The sequence below is a fragment of the Wyeomyia smithii genome, chromosome 1 (assembly GCF_029784165.1).
Source record: "Wyeomyia smithii strain HCP4-BCI-WySm-NY-G18 chromosome 1, ASM2978416v1, whole genome shotgun sequence".
In the NCBI taxonomy this organism is placed as follows: domain Eukaryota; kingdom Metazoa; phylum Arthropoda; class Insecta; order Diptera; family Culicidae; genus Wyeomyia; species Wyeomyia smithii.
The window spans coordinates 27,352,574-27,369,575 of record NC_073694.1 but is presented as its reverse complement, the minus strand read 5'-3'; the positions used below and the strand labels follow the sequence as shown (position 1 = coordinate 27,369,575).

The 17,002-nt window shown below is 43.0% G+C and overlaps 1 protein-coding gene across 1 annotated transcript; it reads right to left on the bottom strand.

Annotated features, from left to right (window-relative positions):
* Nucleotides 1-13,369: 13,369 nt before the first annotated feature.
* LOC129729978 (gastrula zinc finger protein XlCGF7.1-like) lies at nt 13,370-16,166 on the bottom strand. The gene is made up of 3 exons (XM_055688915.1): nt 15,864-16,166; nt 14,407-14,892; nt 13,370-14,167 (listed from the first exon to the last, which is right to left on the bottom strand). Exons 1-3 carry the CDS (start codon nt 16,070-16,072, stop codon nt 14,110-14,112), a joined length of 753 nt encoding a protein of 250 aa, XP_055544890.1. The 5' UTR covers nt 16,073-16,166; the 3' UTR covers nt 13,370-14,109.
* Between the last annotated feature and the right edge of the window lie 836 nt (nt 16,167-17,002).

Genomic DNA, 17,002 nt, shown 5'->3' with positions numbered 1-17,002 from the left:
TTGGAGTATTTTCAATGTTTTCACATGTATGCCTCCAGTGAATCCTTTTAGATCTTCTTATTTCTTTATTATAGGCGGTGAGGGATTGCTTGTATTCGTCCCACTGTTGGGTTCGTTTAGCCCGGTTGAAGAGTTTCCGAGTTTTTTTCCGAAGTTTTTGTAGAGATTGATTCCACCAAGGTACTTCTCTATTTGTAGAGCGTATCTTTGCAGGGCAGCAATCAAGGTAAGACTGTTGGATCAAATTTGAGAGACATTTGGAATTTTCTTCCAACTCTCTGTATGATTTGGAACATCCTCCGAAGCTGTTCAAAGCTGCCATTAGCTTTGAATTATAAAGCTCCCAGTTTGTTTTTCTGGGGTCCCTTATGAACTCAGTGCGTTCTTGATTTGCTTCATAATCAAATAAGATTTGCTTGTGGTCAGATAAAGATTCTTCATCTGATACGTGCCAATTTTTTATTCTGTCGGATATCACCGGACTACATAGTGTAAGGTCAAGAACTTCTTGTCTTAATACATTTACAAAAGTTGGTTTATCCCCCTTATTACATATATCTATCCCTTGTGATGATATAAAGTCTAAAAGGTACTCACCCCTGATGTTGATGTCTGTGCTGGCCCAAATCATGTGATGGGCGTTTGCATCACATCCAATTATAAAAGCTTTGTTTTGTTCCTTACAGTAAGAAACCAATCTAGCGACCTCTGGTGGAGGAACTTCTCCCACGTCACCTGGAAAGTATGCTGACGCGATACAAATTTCAGTTTTGCCGTGGGTCGTTGGTGCCTCCAACGTGATTGCTGTCAAGTCTCTTGAAATGAATTCTGTAATTGGAAAGAAATTAGCTCTCCTGTTTACTACGATTGCGGCCCTCGGCGAGGGCTGACAATCGTCATAAATTAGCTTACATACGTTTTTCCTTGGATACCGGTGTGGCCAGGAATCCAGCAGAGTTGGACGTTTCTGTTTCGTATGGCCTTCTCGATGTTTTGGATCCAGGGATGACTAAATTTACCGGATTCGAGAGCAGATAAGCAGCTAGCAAAATCTGTTAGGATGGTTATTGGGGTTGAGTGGCGGAACTTAAGTGCCATGTTAATAGCGTGAGCCTCCGCAGAGAAAACACTACAGTGTTGTGGTAGTGCTTCCGATTTTGAAATGCCTATCCCGAACAAGCCTGACCCAACTGTTTCGTCGCCTTTGGACCCGTCGGTATAGAGCAGGGTGTACTCGTGTAAGCGTCGCTCAATTACTTCATGTACTACGGGGCGAACCTTATCTGGAGGGTCACCAGCTCTGATCTGTTGTTTCACGTCCCATATTATAAGCGGTTTAGGTGCATTCCATTCACGGTCTGTTGATCCTGGCCGTCGGCAGGTGTTGGGAATGGTCGAATTGGTCTTTCTAGTGAAAAGATCTCTAGTTCTGCGGACCACTGGGAGGTTCGAAGCGTCGCAGTTTTTTTCTTGCAGCCGGATTGTTAGTCGTGTTAGAAGTTGTAGAACAAGCAGGTCGAAAGGCAGTACTCCAGCTTCGGCCATTATAGCGAGTGCAGGGCTAGTGACGAAGGCTCCGGAAGCAAGTCTGACCATCCGGTTGTATAATGGTGTTAATAGTTTCACGGTCGAGTCTCCTCTGCTAATTATTCCCATTCCATAGAGTAAGCGTGATGTGATAATCGCCGATCCTACTTGCAGAAGTGAGCGACGGGCACCTCGAGGTAGTCTTGCTCCAACGATGGTCAAAATGCGTAGTCTGGTGGCGCAATTTTTTACGGTCAACCTGCAGTGGGCTCTAAAGCTGAAAGTTCGATCTAAGATAACTCCCAAGATTTTGAGCTGGTTTGTTTTTGGAACAGGGATGCGGTCAATAGTTATGTCTTTCTTTGGTTGTCGGCGAAGATTGGGGCTCCCATAAAAGATGGTTGATTTGGTCGGCGATATTGCGAAGCCGATGCTTTTAGCCCATTTGACGATCGCGTTGACTGCAGTTTGTAGTCTCCGACCTAGCCGTTGTTTCTTAGAGCTAGTCACAACCAGCAAGATGTCACCGGCGTAGAGAATCTGGACTCCATTAGAAACAGCTTGAAAAAACCGGTTGCATTGCCACGAGGAATAGAGTGACGGATAAAACAGAGCTTTGCGGGACTCCGTTCTCTAGTGTATGTATCTGTGATAGTTGCCCTGCTACCGCTATTTGAAACGTACGATTCGATAAGAAGCTGGCCAGTATGTTGAATAGCCGTCCTGATACACGCCATTTCTTCAAAGTCCTTAGAATGCCATGCCTCCAGGTAGTGTCATACGCCTTCGGAAATATCCAGCGACGCGATCAAACAGTGTTCGTCTTCGTCTGGTAGGTACCTTTCTAGGTCCGCGAAATGCGTGTCAGTCCCGTGGCTGGATCGGAAGGCATGTTGTCGTCTATCGAGTCATCCATTGGCTTCCAGATCCGTAGTTAGTCTCCTGTTAATCATCCTTTCGAAGACCTTGGATATGCAGCTTATGAGTGTAATGGGTCGAAAGGCCGCCGGTCTAGTTTCGGTTGAGTTTGGCTTGGGTATTGGGATGACGATACCAGTCCGCCAACTGCTCGGGAAAACACCGTTGTGCCAGATCCGGTAGAACAGCTCCAAAAGTGCAGTTTTTACTGACAAAGGAAGCCATCTTAGCATTGGGTACCCGACTGAGTCTGTGGAGAGACTTCTCCCTTTATCGAGCGCCCAGATAAGTTCACTGAGGTTAAAATCCGCGTTGTATTCCTTATATACACCGGTCGCAGGGTTAGAGAAACTGCGCTCAGCTTTTTCCTTTGCTATTTGAAATGTTTCTGGGTAGCTGGAGGTTGCAGACTTTTCGTTGTAGTGGTGAGTCAGTATTTCAGCAACTTCTGCAGGATCGTCAGTTGGACTTGATGGGCCTCGAATAGCTTTAGCGTTATGGCGCCGTTTGCCACCCAGTGTATTGATGCACTGCCACAATTCCGTCGTCGAACTTGTAGGAGAGATCTTGGCCACAAAGGTTTCCCATGATTGCCTTTTGGCGTCCCGGACAGTCTTTTTTTGCGGTTGCTCGAGCTTGCTGTAACGCATGCAGGGCCTCAAGTTTTTTCGGTTCGTCGTCAGTAAGCCGCCGCAGGGCTCGCAGAGTTTTCCTTCGAAGTTTGATAGCGGTTTTAACCTCCGGGCACCACCATGGTACCGCCTTGGAACCCGTCTTTCCGCTTGTCTGTGGAATGCTTGCTTTTGCTGTCGACAGTATCCGCTCTACGAAGGTGTCCAAATCGAGCGAAGCGCCGGGTCGGATTGAAGCTGAGGTTAGCCGTTCGAACTGGCTCCAGTCTGCACGATCGTAGAGCCATTTTTGCCTAGCCTTTGCAGACTGTGACCACCCGTGGAAAAATATTCCGATAGGGAAGTGATCACTGTTGTGTGTGTCGGGTAGGACTTTCCAGACTAGTTTCGGGGCGAGTAAGTCCGAACAGAGTGACAGATCGATCGATGACATGGAGCCATTAGCAAGGTTCAAGCGAGTAGGAGAACCACCGTTTAAGATCACGAGTTTTCTCATTAGAGCTTTTTCGGCAATAAACCGACCGAGGGTGTCTGCACGACAGGATCCCCATGCAGGGTGATGTGCGTTGAAGTCTCCTAGTATCAAAGCTGGTTCAGGCAGCTGCTCGAGGAGCTCTGCCAGTTGGTCACCGATGTGTCCTGAGTTAGGCGGAAGATAGATTGAAACTACTGTAACAGCTGTGGGTATCTGCATGCGAATCGCTATCGCCTGGAAGGTGGTCTGGATCTGGAGTCTTTCGTAAGGGATCCCTTCGCGGATTGCCAGGCCAACCGCATGGGTCCACGTATGGCTGGAGCCGCTTTCAACCAGTAGTGTGTAATCCTTCCCAATGAAATCTGCGGGTATAGTTCCGGCGTTGACCATAGTTTCTTGGATGGCTATTACAGCAGGTTGATAGTCGGCAATGAGTTGCTTTAACTCACACTTGTTAGCGCGTAGATCACGTAGGTTCCACTGTAACGCGAGGCATCTCTCCGAAGGCCTATTTTGGACATCCGGAATCGATTCTGATGATGATGGTGATGAATGCGGTGAATTATCCATTTTTATTGTTATTGGAGTGGTTGAGAGCGGGGTGGGGATTGTCTGTGGGTGTATAGGGGGTGTGCTGGAGAATGTTTTTAGTTTCTGGGCTTTGTTTTTGATGGGGATCGGGAACGGGGGATGGACTGTGTAGAACGGTTCCCATTATCGATGTTGTTTGTAGCTGACTGTTGTTTGTTGTGCTTCCTTTTATTGTTGCTGTTGTTTAGTTCAGTGATGGGAAAACCGAAGAAAGGTGGTGATTCGATGCCGTTGGTGTCCGGTGTGTCCATTTCGTTGGTGTCTTCTGTATTGTGAGATGTCGATGCCGCTTCAGATTCTGGGGGTATGACATTCTCCGAGCCGAGCTCGCCCACTGGCGTCTCGGTTGGAAATTCGGTCGAAGAGATGGAAATTTGACTAGCAATTGGATCGGTCCCGTTGTGTATTTTTGTCGACAGTTTTGTTGGTTTTACTGCGCCTAGCTCGCTTGATTTCGGTGAAATCCACGTAGGGATCGAAACTTTTTTCCGCCGAGTTTCCAACGTTAGCGCTGCTCACGGTGTTGGAGTTCTTGACGACGTCCGCGAGAGTGAGGCGGTCATTGACGGATGGTCGCAATGATTTAGCATATTCAGCGCAGGTTTGGGTAAAGTGTACATTTCGGTTACAGTGCTTGCACGTCGCCACTTGCCCGCGGTAGGTGACGAGTGACATCTCCGTATCGATGTGTACGTAAGATGGGATCGGTTTGGAGAGGACCATTCGTAAAATACGAACGCCGTTAGGTACGCCAGGTCAAAAGTCTTTCCAGGTCTCTTCTCGCACAGAGTGAATTTGTCCGTATTCATTCATCCTTTGTACCAGTTGATGGTTGGTAATTTTCGGTAGAATGTCATGGATCCTAACCTCAATTGTACCGTCCTTCATGGATAGAGGAGTGCGGTAGAGTTTTCCGTCGTGTTCCAGCTCGTGTTGCATGTTGTGTCTCTGAACCATGTTCTGGGCTATCTCGGGGGATTCAGTTCCAACGTAGACACGGCCGTTGATGATTTGGAGGTGTTTGACCTGAGTCGGTGGAAAATTCAGTTTCTGCATAATAAAATCAGAGATGTTTGTGCATTTGAGCCTGTTTGGGACTGCCTTGAAGTTGATAAAAAAGGTTCGGTCGACCGTAGAGGTCATTTCGTGTCCAGGGGTGTTCCGTTAGCGGAAACGATGATGTAAAAAATTTGCACGACGGACGGGGTCCGCAAAATAAAACACAATCGGAGCTGTTTTGGAAAACACGTGCGTCCAAAAACCAAAGCTGTCAAAGTACTGTTAGGGAACATACATACAAATACGCTAACGTGGTTCTTCAAGACGACCCATCTTCAGATAAGACGGGCCGGCATACTCTACGTCTATCCTTTCAAACGGCTGGGCAGCAGTCACGCGAGCGCTTGGCAAGTCACCTGTATACTGCTTCACGACCTTCGGCATCATTCGCAAACATCTTATGAAGTTCCGCAGCACACGATGAATCGTTCATTTCGCCTGAACAGGAAAAAAGTCTTCTCGTACCAATAATACGTTCAGGTCAACGTGCAGTTGCTCTCGACGATTAGCACACAATTCCAACCGCGGAATAGTTATTCCCGCTGGAGTCGAATCTTCAACTTCCTCCCTGTTGATCTCCTTTAGCAAAGATACTCGTGACTTTCTACACAAAAATTTGATTTCTGTGGAACAATCTTTTTAAACGCTTCTCAGGTATATGTTGCACCCGTACGCTCCGCGGGACGCATCTGAGAATCTGATCAACTCAGAATTAACCGGATTGTTCGCTGTTACACGTCGTGAAATTCTTGTGTTATTTATCTTACAAAACTCGGACCTTAGGTTCTTCTACAATATCAGCTCTTCATCAAGTATCGGATCATCCCAGCCGATCTTCTTACGCCGCTGCAACTGCGTTCGTAAAACCACAATTGGATCCAAGACTCCTAGAGTGTCGAAAAATCTTGCGATCTCTAATAATCTTTGAGATGCGATAGCTGTAGTTTGCTTTTTCCCACGGAAAAATCACTTCTTTTAGCAACGCGTGCCAAATTTTCAACCGACTTTCTTCAAAATGGAATGCACCCAGGCACCAAAACACCACGAAAAAATCTCCTCCGTGGAGCCGTCTGCAAGTTGCACTTCAACAGCGGCACATGTCGCATTCCTCTTTTATTTTCGCACTCTTCGGTGGAACCCAAACCGGGACCGCGTGTCCCAGTTGCTTTCCATTGACTGTTTTTTCACCGAAAATCATCCAGAGCCAAACCCAATTGTCACTCCCGAAACACGCGCGACCAATTTATCTATACACATTTTCGTACTACGAACGAACGGACCAAAATGTTTCTCGAGATTTGAGCGGATAATAAAACGCATGTGGACTGTATTCTGTAAGGGTATAATTTTGATTCAGTAACGATTCAATGTTTTCTTAACAATGAGGGTTTTTTTACTGCTTGCCTCACCAGAAAGTTGTTTTCTCCAAGAAAATCAATCTAAACAAGGTTATTCACAAACTCTTTCTCAAACCACACTGAGAATAGTATTGGAATAATTTAGCAATGTTCGGATGAAAACTCACGATCAACAATGATCATGTACTCACTCTCCAACTGCGCGGTAAAATCCGTCTTTGTCGTCATCGGTGACGGGTGAAAAGCCTAAATCGATCAGCTGCGCCCACACTCTATATTGTGAGTTTTTTTATGTTTCTTCAGCTTGAAAGCTATTTTATAAGATCGGTCGCAGATATTGCATTTAAAGGGCCGTTCATCAAAATGGGTAAGCTTGTGCCTGTTTAATTCGGAAGAAAATACAAAGCTTTTTCCGCAAATTTCGCATTTGAATGGCCTCTCCGAGTTGTGCCGTTTTTTATGTAGTCTCAAATTTTCAGTTGACTTATATGCTAACCCGCAAATATCACAATTAAAGGGTCGCTCTTCAGAATGGCATTCCACATGCTGTTTGAACCTATGAGATCGCGAAAACCGTTTTCCACAAATCTTACACTCATGTCGCTTTATATTGGGAGTTTCTGAAGTAGTGCTCTGGTGAAGAATTAGATGTAAGCGAAAGGACCTTAGTTGTTTGTACTGTTTACCGCAAATTTCACAGTTGTATTTCACTAAACCAATGCTTCGGCCTTTATTTGTTCGGTTTGACTTCGAACCTTCCACAATGCTGCAATAGAAGAAAAAATATGCTGTCACAAGCAGTAATTCGAACATACGGCAACTGGCGTGATAGAACAGCATCGTACAGCAAAGCCAGTACGTTTCTCGAATGCTAAGATTATATTATCCACACTTTCTGACATGTAATGACTGACTGTCATTACTACAGTACAGAAACCCTTCTTCACTACAATACGTACATAAATGCCACATACCTTGGGTAGGGATCGATTTTATGGATCTTCTGCATATGACTCATTAAAGATTTCCTTCTTTTGCATGATATACCGCAGACGTCGCATTTGAAGCGCCGTTCATCGGTGTGACTGAACATATGGTCTTCGAGACGAAGATTCGTTGTAAATTTTTTATCGCAAATCGAACACCGATGCGGGCAATCTGTGCGGTGTACTTTCATATGCGCTGACAATTTTGATTTAAGGAAAAAACGCCGTTCGCATATGTCACACTGGAAAATCCGATCTCCTGTATGAGCCAACGTATGGTTATACAGGACTTTGTCGCTGCTATATGTTTTGCCACAGATACCACATGCGAAGGGGCGTTCCCCGGTGTGACTTCTTTTATGATTCTCCAAGTTTTGTTTTGTGCGCAGTTCCTTGTTGCAGATTTCACAAACGAACTTTTTCCGTGAATGACCACTTACACCGGCATCGGGCATTTCAGAACCGCCCGAGTTGCTGCAATGGAGAGAAGAGCGTCTGAGATTATGTGGGAAAAATATTTTTAGTTAGAGTGAAGTACTATGTTGAATGAAGCTAAATTCCCTTCAAGAATGCTAAAATATTAAATTTGCAGTTAAATTTGTAATCCGTTTTTTAGGATTTACAAAATTCCCCTATTTTTCTTGAGCAAACTAAAAATATTTTTGGAAAACGAATTAACCTACGTTTACTTCAATCATCTGCGTCGAATATCGCTTAACAATACAGATTATGTATTGCATTCAATATGATCATTCAAGCCACGTGGCAATGGCTTGATGAATTGATTATTTCAATCGCAATAGCTATGATTTGTTTATTTCCACAATCAGGTGACGACATTAAAAATGACAGTTCCGGAGTAGCTAGCCTTGTTTTTAGCCGTGATGAAGAAGCGCGTATTAATGAAGCAAGGTGAAAAAACATATTTTCAGTTTGAGCTCAATTGGGAATTATTTCAAAGGTCATTGAAAGCAATGAATTGAAATCTAATGAAACATTTTGCTGACTAATCATCTCAATCACCTGAAATAACTGGTATTAAAAAATTGGCGTAATTCGAAGACAATATGAAAAGAACCCAATAAACCTTCTGATTGAACACCAATTCGTATCTTTCAAATAAAGAAATTTCCACCACATGGCATAATAACACTGTAGTTCATATTTATGATTTGTTGAGCTTCCTTCAAGTGTAAATAGTATACGAAACCCACCCGGAGACAAATATGAGAAACGAGGAGCATAAATTTACCTGAAGCTAGAAGTCGCCGTGGTCCTAGTTTCACCAGTGTTATCTGTCACAGGCTCTTGTACCACATCCGCTGAATCTCTCCTGAGGGCGTTCGGTACAGTAGTTTCATCGGAGAACCGACCGCTGCTATCGAGCGGAGTTTCCTCTATCGCAGGCAAAATGTCGATTATTTCAAGCTCTTCTACCTTTATTGGAGTGGATTCCTCCATTTCGCTCACAAAACTGATTTTGTCGAAACAAAATAACTTGAGTTTTAGGTTATTTTTTATATTTTTACCGGTAGGAAGGTAGGTCAACAATATTTTTCCCACTTGAGCTGGTAAACAAAAACATATCATGCACGTTAAAAATTTATTGTTTAACTTGAGGTAAAAAAAATCAAACCATAAAGTCAACTGTGAACCAACGGTTGAGAACGAACCACGTGATCTTCATTTGTTTCAACTTTCAACATGTTTTTGGTGGTCTTACGATGCGTTTAAACAACTTTTTGTCAAAACAATTTTCGAAAAATTTCGGTCCAATTGCAACCACCTCCCTGACACCGTCATTACCTATAGTTTGACAGTACCCCCATTATGACGAACCCCTCGATGCCGAGCCCCAAACAACAATGGCCGCAAAGGAAAGACATCTAACGTGCGGCCATTGTTGTCCGATCTATCGATGTCGCTATTTATAGCAGTGTGAAGCACAGCAGTGTAACATGCCATTTCATTCCCGTGTATACAAAAGCACAGGCTAGGGACGATCCATTAATGATGTCACGCAAAATTTGGAAAAAATTAACTCCCCCCCCTCATCCTTGTCACAAGCTGTCACAAGTTCCTCTTCTTCAATCAATTCGCAATCCAAATCTTCTCCACATGTTACAATAGTCAAGCATTTTTATTTACGTTTTGTCACAAGTTTTGTATTTATTGATTGGATTGAGAGACACTAAAAATTAATGAAATTGCGCTGTCACTCATAAACGAACCTGCACGGTAAAACATATTTAACGAACATTAGGCTTTTTAACATGAAAAAAAATTGTCTTTTATTTTATTTAAAGCAAATCTTAGGCAGAAAAGGGATTGTAGAACTATAAATGCATGATGCAAATATCATAAATAGTTTTGAGTTGAACTCTGTGGTTAGGTATGTGACTTTTTTATTTATTTTTTTTTGAGTTTAAATGTGATGTCACACTCAAGCTAATCCCCCTCCCCCATATGTCACAAAATGTCACAATAATTTAAACCCCCTCCCCTCCTAAACGCGTGACATCATTAATGGATGGTCCCCTACGAACGTGTCAGGGAGGTGATTGCAACAGTTCTATTTTGCAGTAGAATTACGTCTCACGACAACATTCTAGAATAGAGGTGCAAACTGAAATACTGAGAACAGCGAGAGCGTCGCGAAAATTGTCCTATTTTAACCCAATCATATTATAGCGAAATTCTTTCATTCTGGTATTTTTATAATAACGAATGCAGAGCGTTTCAAATTAACGTGTGGTTTTATTAAAGAACAGTTTGAAAATGATGAAAATCTTTTAAACGTCTAAAAAGCAGCGATTGCTTAAAGCTTATAGGTTCCTTTGATATCACCCCCTCTCAGTCGTGTAGTCCAAAGTGCATCCGTAGTTGTTGGAATCGATTAGAGTCCAATGACTTCGTAAACATGTCAGCTAACTGATCTCTGGTTCCAACTGCACTCACTTGAATTCGTCCTTTTGCGATATAGTCACGGATGAAGTGGTGTTTGACATCAATGTGCTTGCTTCGTTTCGTCTCCAAATTGTTGGCCATTCCAATGCAGCCTCTATTGTCTTCGAACATGACAACTGGAGCTTCTGGATCCTTGACATTCATATCTTCGAGGATTCCGGCTATCCATACCCAGCAAACAATTTTGTTCGTTTAGAGCTTAATAAGCTTAATAAGCTATTAATTATTCAGTGGATTCCGGCTGAACTATAGCTTAACAAGCCGTTATTCGACGAATTTGTTTGTTGGGTATGGCTTCCGCAGTTGCAGCACTCAGAGCAATATACTCTGGTTCGCTTGACGAAATAGCGATAGTAGTTTGTTTCTTTGCTGCACCATGAGATTGTGGACCCAAACACTTTGAAAACGTATCCGGCCACGGATTTGCGATCTTCGTTGTCGGCGGCCCAGTCAGCATCGGCAAAGTCAATGAGCGGACGATCGTCGTTGCGTTGAAACTGCAGTACGGTTTTGGCACTTCCCTTTAGGTAACGAGCGATCCTTTTCAAACATTGCCAGTGTGCGTCCATAGGCTTCTGTTGGTAGCGCCCCAAATACCTTACTGGGAAACAGGTATTTGGGCGAAAACATCGCATGACATACATTAACTATGCTACCAAGCATTTCTCTGTAGGGGTTTTGAGTTGGTGTCCCTTCTCGTTGTAGTTGTAAACCTTTCTCCATTGGCGTTTTAGCAGCATTGCATTCAGCCAACCCAGAACGTTCGACGACTTTTTCCACGTGCGCCTCTTATGAAAGTTGAAGGGTTCCAGCTCTCCGATTGTACAACAACTTTATTTCAAGAAAGTGGCGGGCTTCTCCACAATCAATCATGCAAAATATCGTTGAGATTTTTCTTCAAACCGATGCTGGAATCCAAATCCCTCCCTACAATAAGCAAATCTTCCACGTATAGTGCAGCATACAGTTCGTCACCGCCTCTGCAGTGTGTGTAAAGGCAGTAGTCATGGCGGGACTTCTTGGAACCCATCTTGATCAGTTCATGGTTGAACTTTTCGTTCCAGCAGCGTGGAGATTGCTTCAATCCGTATAACGATTTAAGCAGCTTACACGTCATATTTTACTGGTGCCTTGATGCCTTCCGGGAACTCCATGTAAATGTCCTCCTGCAAGTTGCCTTGTAGGAAGGCCGTTTTGACGTCCATCTGGTGGAAATGAAACTGGTGGTGAACGCCGACTGCTAGCACAATCTTAATGGTTGCTAGTTTTGCGACAGTATCGTAAGTGTCCTCGAAATCTACACCGTAACGTTGCAGATAACCTTGGCTACTAATCGGGCCTTGTATCTTACGGCCTGCCCATCTACATTTTCCTTCAAGCGAAATACCCATTTGGATTTTAGGGGTCTCACTCCGCTTGGACAGAATGTCATCTTCCACACACACCTTCATGGATTGCAATTCGTTGTCGACAGCTTCCAGCCATTTGATCGGATCTGGACGACTTGCGATGTCGCCGTAGCATCGAGGAGCATCTGTAGAAGATGGGCCAGCAGAATTGGCACTGTAACCGGTGAAGAAATTTAAAATGGTCTACGATACCAATGTTTCTCCACCCTTTGCTACTTGAATCACGACAGGTTGGTTTATCTTGCGAACTGTCGAAAGCACAGCCAGATCGTTCACTAGATGATCGCTTGAACAAGAATCAAGCTTGAAAACCACCCTTCCACCAGGATCCTTTTCAATATTACGGCTTGGCAACGAATGATACGGCATTCCGTTGCTCAACCGAATTTGCTTTGTGGTCTCGCTTGCCACAGTTATGGCACTTGCCTTGAAACTTCTTTGACTTGCGCTTCTTCTCACCGGAAAATGCCGCAGCCTTGACCTCCCCGGAGTTCTCGTGACGTTCGGATCTCTTTAGCTCTTCCGCGATTAAGCGTTTCTTGACGACCTCCAAACTCAGCTCAACCTCAGGGATATTTTCCAGTACAGTGACCAATGGATCGTATGTATTCGGTAGGGTCCTTCAGCTGGAGGCATATCTTCAGTCAGCGTATTCAAAACTCTAACGGAATCCAGGAACATCTTGACTCGAAATTGCTAGTGCTGAAATCCTCCTTCACCGTTAAACTGCGGGATTCCGCATACAGCTTCGCGTCGTGGGCTTTTCATAACCTTTTATAATAACGAATGCAGAGCGTTTAAAATTAACGTGTGGTTTTATTGAAACTCCACCGGATTGTTCACTGTTACACGTCACGAAATTCTCATGATATTTATCTCACAAAATTTGGACTTTATTTTCTTCTTCAATACCAGCTCTTCATCGAGGATCGGATCATCCCAGCCGATCTTCTTACACCGCTGCAACTGCATTCGCAAAACCACAATTGGATCCAAGACTCTTAGAGGGTCAAAAATCATGCGATCTCTGATAACTCTGAAAATCTCTGAGAATCGATAGCTGTAATTTGCTTTTTCCTACGGAAAAATCACTCCTTTTGGCAACGTGCCAAATCTTCAACCGACTTTCTTCAAAATGGCCGCCGAATGCACCCAGGCACCAAAACACCACGAAAAAATCTCCTCCACCGTTTGCAAGTTGCACTTCACTAGCGGCACAAGTCATCTTCCTCTTTTATCTTTGCACTCTCCGGTGGGATCCAAACCGGGACCGCGTGTCTCAGTTGCTTTTCTTTGACTGTTTTTTCACCGAAAATCATCCAGATCCAAACCCAATTGTCACTCCCGAAACACACGCGACCAATTTATCTATACACATTTTCGTACTACGAACGAACGGACCAAAATGTTTCTCGGAATTTGAGCGGATAATAAAACGCATGTGGACTGTATTCTGTAAGGGTATAATTTTAATTCAGTAACGATTCAATGTTTTCTTAACAATGAGGGTTTTTTTTACTGCTTGCCTAACCAGAAAGTTGTTTTCTCCAAGAAAATCAAGCTAAACAAGGCTATTCGCAAACTTATTCTCAAACCACACTGAGAATAATATTGAAATGATTTAGCAATGTTCGGATGAAAATTCACAATCAACAATGATCATGTACTCACTCTCCAACTGCGCGGTAAAATCCGTCTTTGTCGTCATCGGTGACGGGTGAAAAGCCTAAATCGATCAGCTGCGCCCACACTCTATATTGTGAGTTTTTTTATGATTCTTCAGCTTGAAAGCTATTTTGAAGGATCGGTCGCAGATATTGCATTTAAAGGGCCGATCATCAAAATGGGAAAGCTTGTGCCGCTTCAATTCGGAAAAAAATAAAAAGTTTTTCCCGCAAATTTCGCAACTACATGGCCTCTCCGAGTTGTGCCGTTTCTTATGTAGTCGCAAACTTTCAGTTGACTTATACGTTGACCCGCAAATATCACAATTAAAGGGTCGCTCTTCAGTATGGCAAACCACATGCTGTTTGAACCTTTGCGATCGCGAAAACCCTTTTCCACAAATCTTACACTCATGTCGCTTTATATTGGGAGTTTCTGAAGTAGTGCTCTGGTGAAGAATTAGATGTAGGCGAAAGAACCCTAGTTGTTTGTACTGTTTACCGCATATTTCGCAGTTGTATTTCAATAAACCGTTGCTCTGGCGTTATTTGTCCGGTTTGAGTCCGAACCTCCCGCAGTGCTGCAATAGAAGATAAAAATATGCTGGCTCAAATTAAAGGTACTAGATTGTGTCTCGAGCAGTGATTCGAACATACGCTAACTGCCGTGTTAGATCAGCATCGTACGGCAAGGCCAGTGCGTTTCTCGATTGCTTAGATAATATTATTCACATCTTCTGACATGTAGGTAATGACTGACTGCCATTAGAGTACCGAAAAACTTAATCTTAACTACAATACGCACAAAAATGCCGCATACCTTGGATAGGGATCGATTTCATGGATCTTCTGCATATGACTCATCAAAGTTTTCCATCTTTTGCATGATGTACCGCAGATGTCGCATTTAAAGCGTCGCTCATCGGTGTGACTGAACATATGGTCTTCAAGACGAAGATTAGTTGCAAATTTTTTATCGCAAATCGAACACTGATGCGGGCAATCTGTGCGGTGTACTTTCATGTGCGTTGACAATTTCGATTTAAGGAAAAAACGCCGTTCGCATATGTCACACTGGAAAATCTGATCTCCTGTATGAGTCAACTTATGGTAATACAGGACCATGTCGCTGCTAAATGTTTTGCTACAGATGCCACATTTAAAGGGACGTTCCCCGGTGTGAGTTCTTCTATGATTCTTCAAGTTGCGTTTTGTGCTCAGTTCCTTGTTGCAGATTTCACAAACGAACTTTTTCCGTAACTGATCGCTTGAACCGGCATCGGGCATTTCAGAACCGTTCGAATTGCTGCAATAGAGAAAAGAGCGTCTGAATATGGAAGAATATTTTTAACCAAAGTGAAGTACTATCACAGACAACCAGATCATATTCCGCAAAAATAAACTTTCAGTCTTTCTTCTGTTTTTGGTAACACGGCGCGAGACAACTGTCAACTGAGTTCCAAAGAAAAAGCACATCAGCGCCACCATGCGGCGGGAATATTCCGCATAACTGAAACTGATTTAAATTGACAGTCGTTTTGAACCACGAAAATGAACTTCTGGTACGTCTGTTTGTCTGTGGTTTCATGCCTGATGAAGCTAAATTCTCTTAAAGAATGCTAAAATATTTTTTTTGCAGTACAATCTGTAATCCGATTTTTTTAAAGATCTACAAAATTTGCCTATTTCTTCTGAGCAAACTGAAATAATTTTGGAAAATAAATTAACCTACGTTTACTTCAATCATCTGCGTCGAATATTGCTTAACAGTAGAGATAAGGTATTGCATTCAATATGATCATCATTCAAGTCACGTGGTAATGGTTTACAATCCATCGCAATAGCTATGATTTGTTTATTTCAACGATCAGGTGACGACATTAAAAATGCCAGTTCCGGAGTAGCCTTGTTTTGTGAGCCGTGAAGAAGAAAGGTGTATTAATGAAGCAAGGTGAAAAAACTTATTTTCAGTGTTTCAGTTTGAGCTCAATTGTGAATCATTTTATGGGCCATTGAAAGCAATGAATTTAAATCTGATAAACCATCATGCTGACTAATCATCTCAAACACCTGAAATAATTGGTTTTAAAAAAGTTGGAGATAAAATGAGAAACCCAATAAACCTTCTGACTCGAATCATTCAAATGAAGAAACTTCTACCACATGCCAGAACAACATTGGTTTTAATATTTATGATTTTTTGAACTTTCATCAATTTTAAATAGTATACGAAACAAACCCGGTGGCTAATATGAGAAACGAGGAGCATTAATTTACCTGAAGCTAGAATTCACCGTGGTCTTAGCTTCACCAGTGTTATCGGTCACAGGTTCTTGTATCACATCAGCTGAACTTCTCATCGAGGCGTTAGGCATAGTAATTTCATCGGAGCACCGATCGCTGCTATCGAGCGGAGTTTCCTCTACCGCAGGCAAAATGTCGAATATTTCAAGCTCTTCTACCTTTATTGGAGTTAGTTCCTCCATTTCGCTCACAAAACTGATGTAGTCTAAACAAAATAACGTGATTTTTAGGTGATTGTATATATTTTCAACGGTAGAAAGGCAGGTCAACAATGTTTTTTCCACTTGAGTTAGTAAACAAAAACATGTCATGCACGCTAAATACTTATTGTTCAACTTGAATATTTACACGTATCGTATAAAGTCAACTGTGAACCAACGGTTGAGAGGAGAGCGAATCACGTGGTTTTCATTTGTTACAAATTTCTATGTTTAATAAGTGGTAATAGCAAAGCTCCTTCTGGAAGTTGACATTCTGTTTACTCGACAGACTTCGCAGACAACCGTTATTGTACAGAAATATTGCGGGGCTAGCGCCCTTTTTGTTTTAATTTTTTTTGCAGTTTAAAAACAATGTCCAAGAATCAATGTTCGGTACATTTTTTCAAGGATTTTTCACAAGTTATGACAGTTTACGAGATTTAACGTAAAACGAGACGGACTCCAAGCATGGGAGGACCGATGGCTTCCTCCTGCATACTATCGCATTTCGGGAATGCCTCACAGAATATCATAAATTTTTCAACCAACCTGCAATTATTTTTTGTAAAACTGCTAAACCAGCATCAGAGCGCCTACGTGTCTCTAGTTTTCTCGGATTCGATTCTCCTGGTATCGCCTTTAGGCATTGCTTCAGGGAAAAGGGCGAGTGTGCTGTGGTGTGTGTGTGTGTGTGTGTGTGTGTGTGTGTGTGTGTGTGTGTGTGTGTGTGTGTGTGTGTGTGTGTGTGTGTGTGTGTGTGTGTGTGTGTGTGTGTGTGTGTGTGTGTGTGTGTGTGTGTGTGGGTGTGTGTGTGTATGTGTGTATGTGTGTATGTGTGTGTATGCGTGTGTCTGTCACTCTCTCTCTCTCTTTCTCTATCTCTCTCTCTCTCTCTCTGTGTGTGTGTGTGTG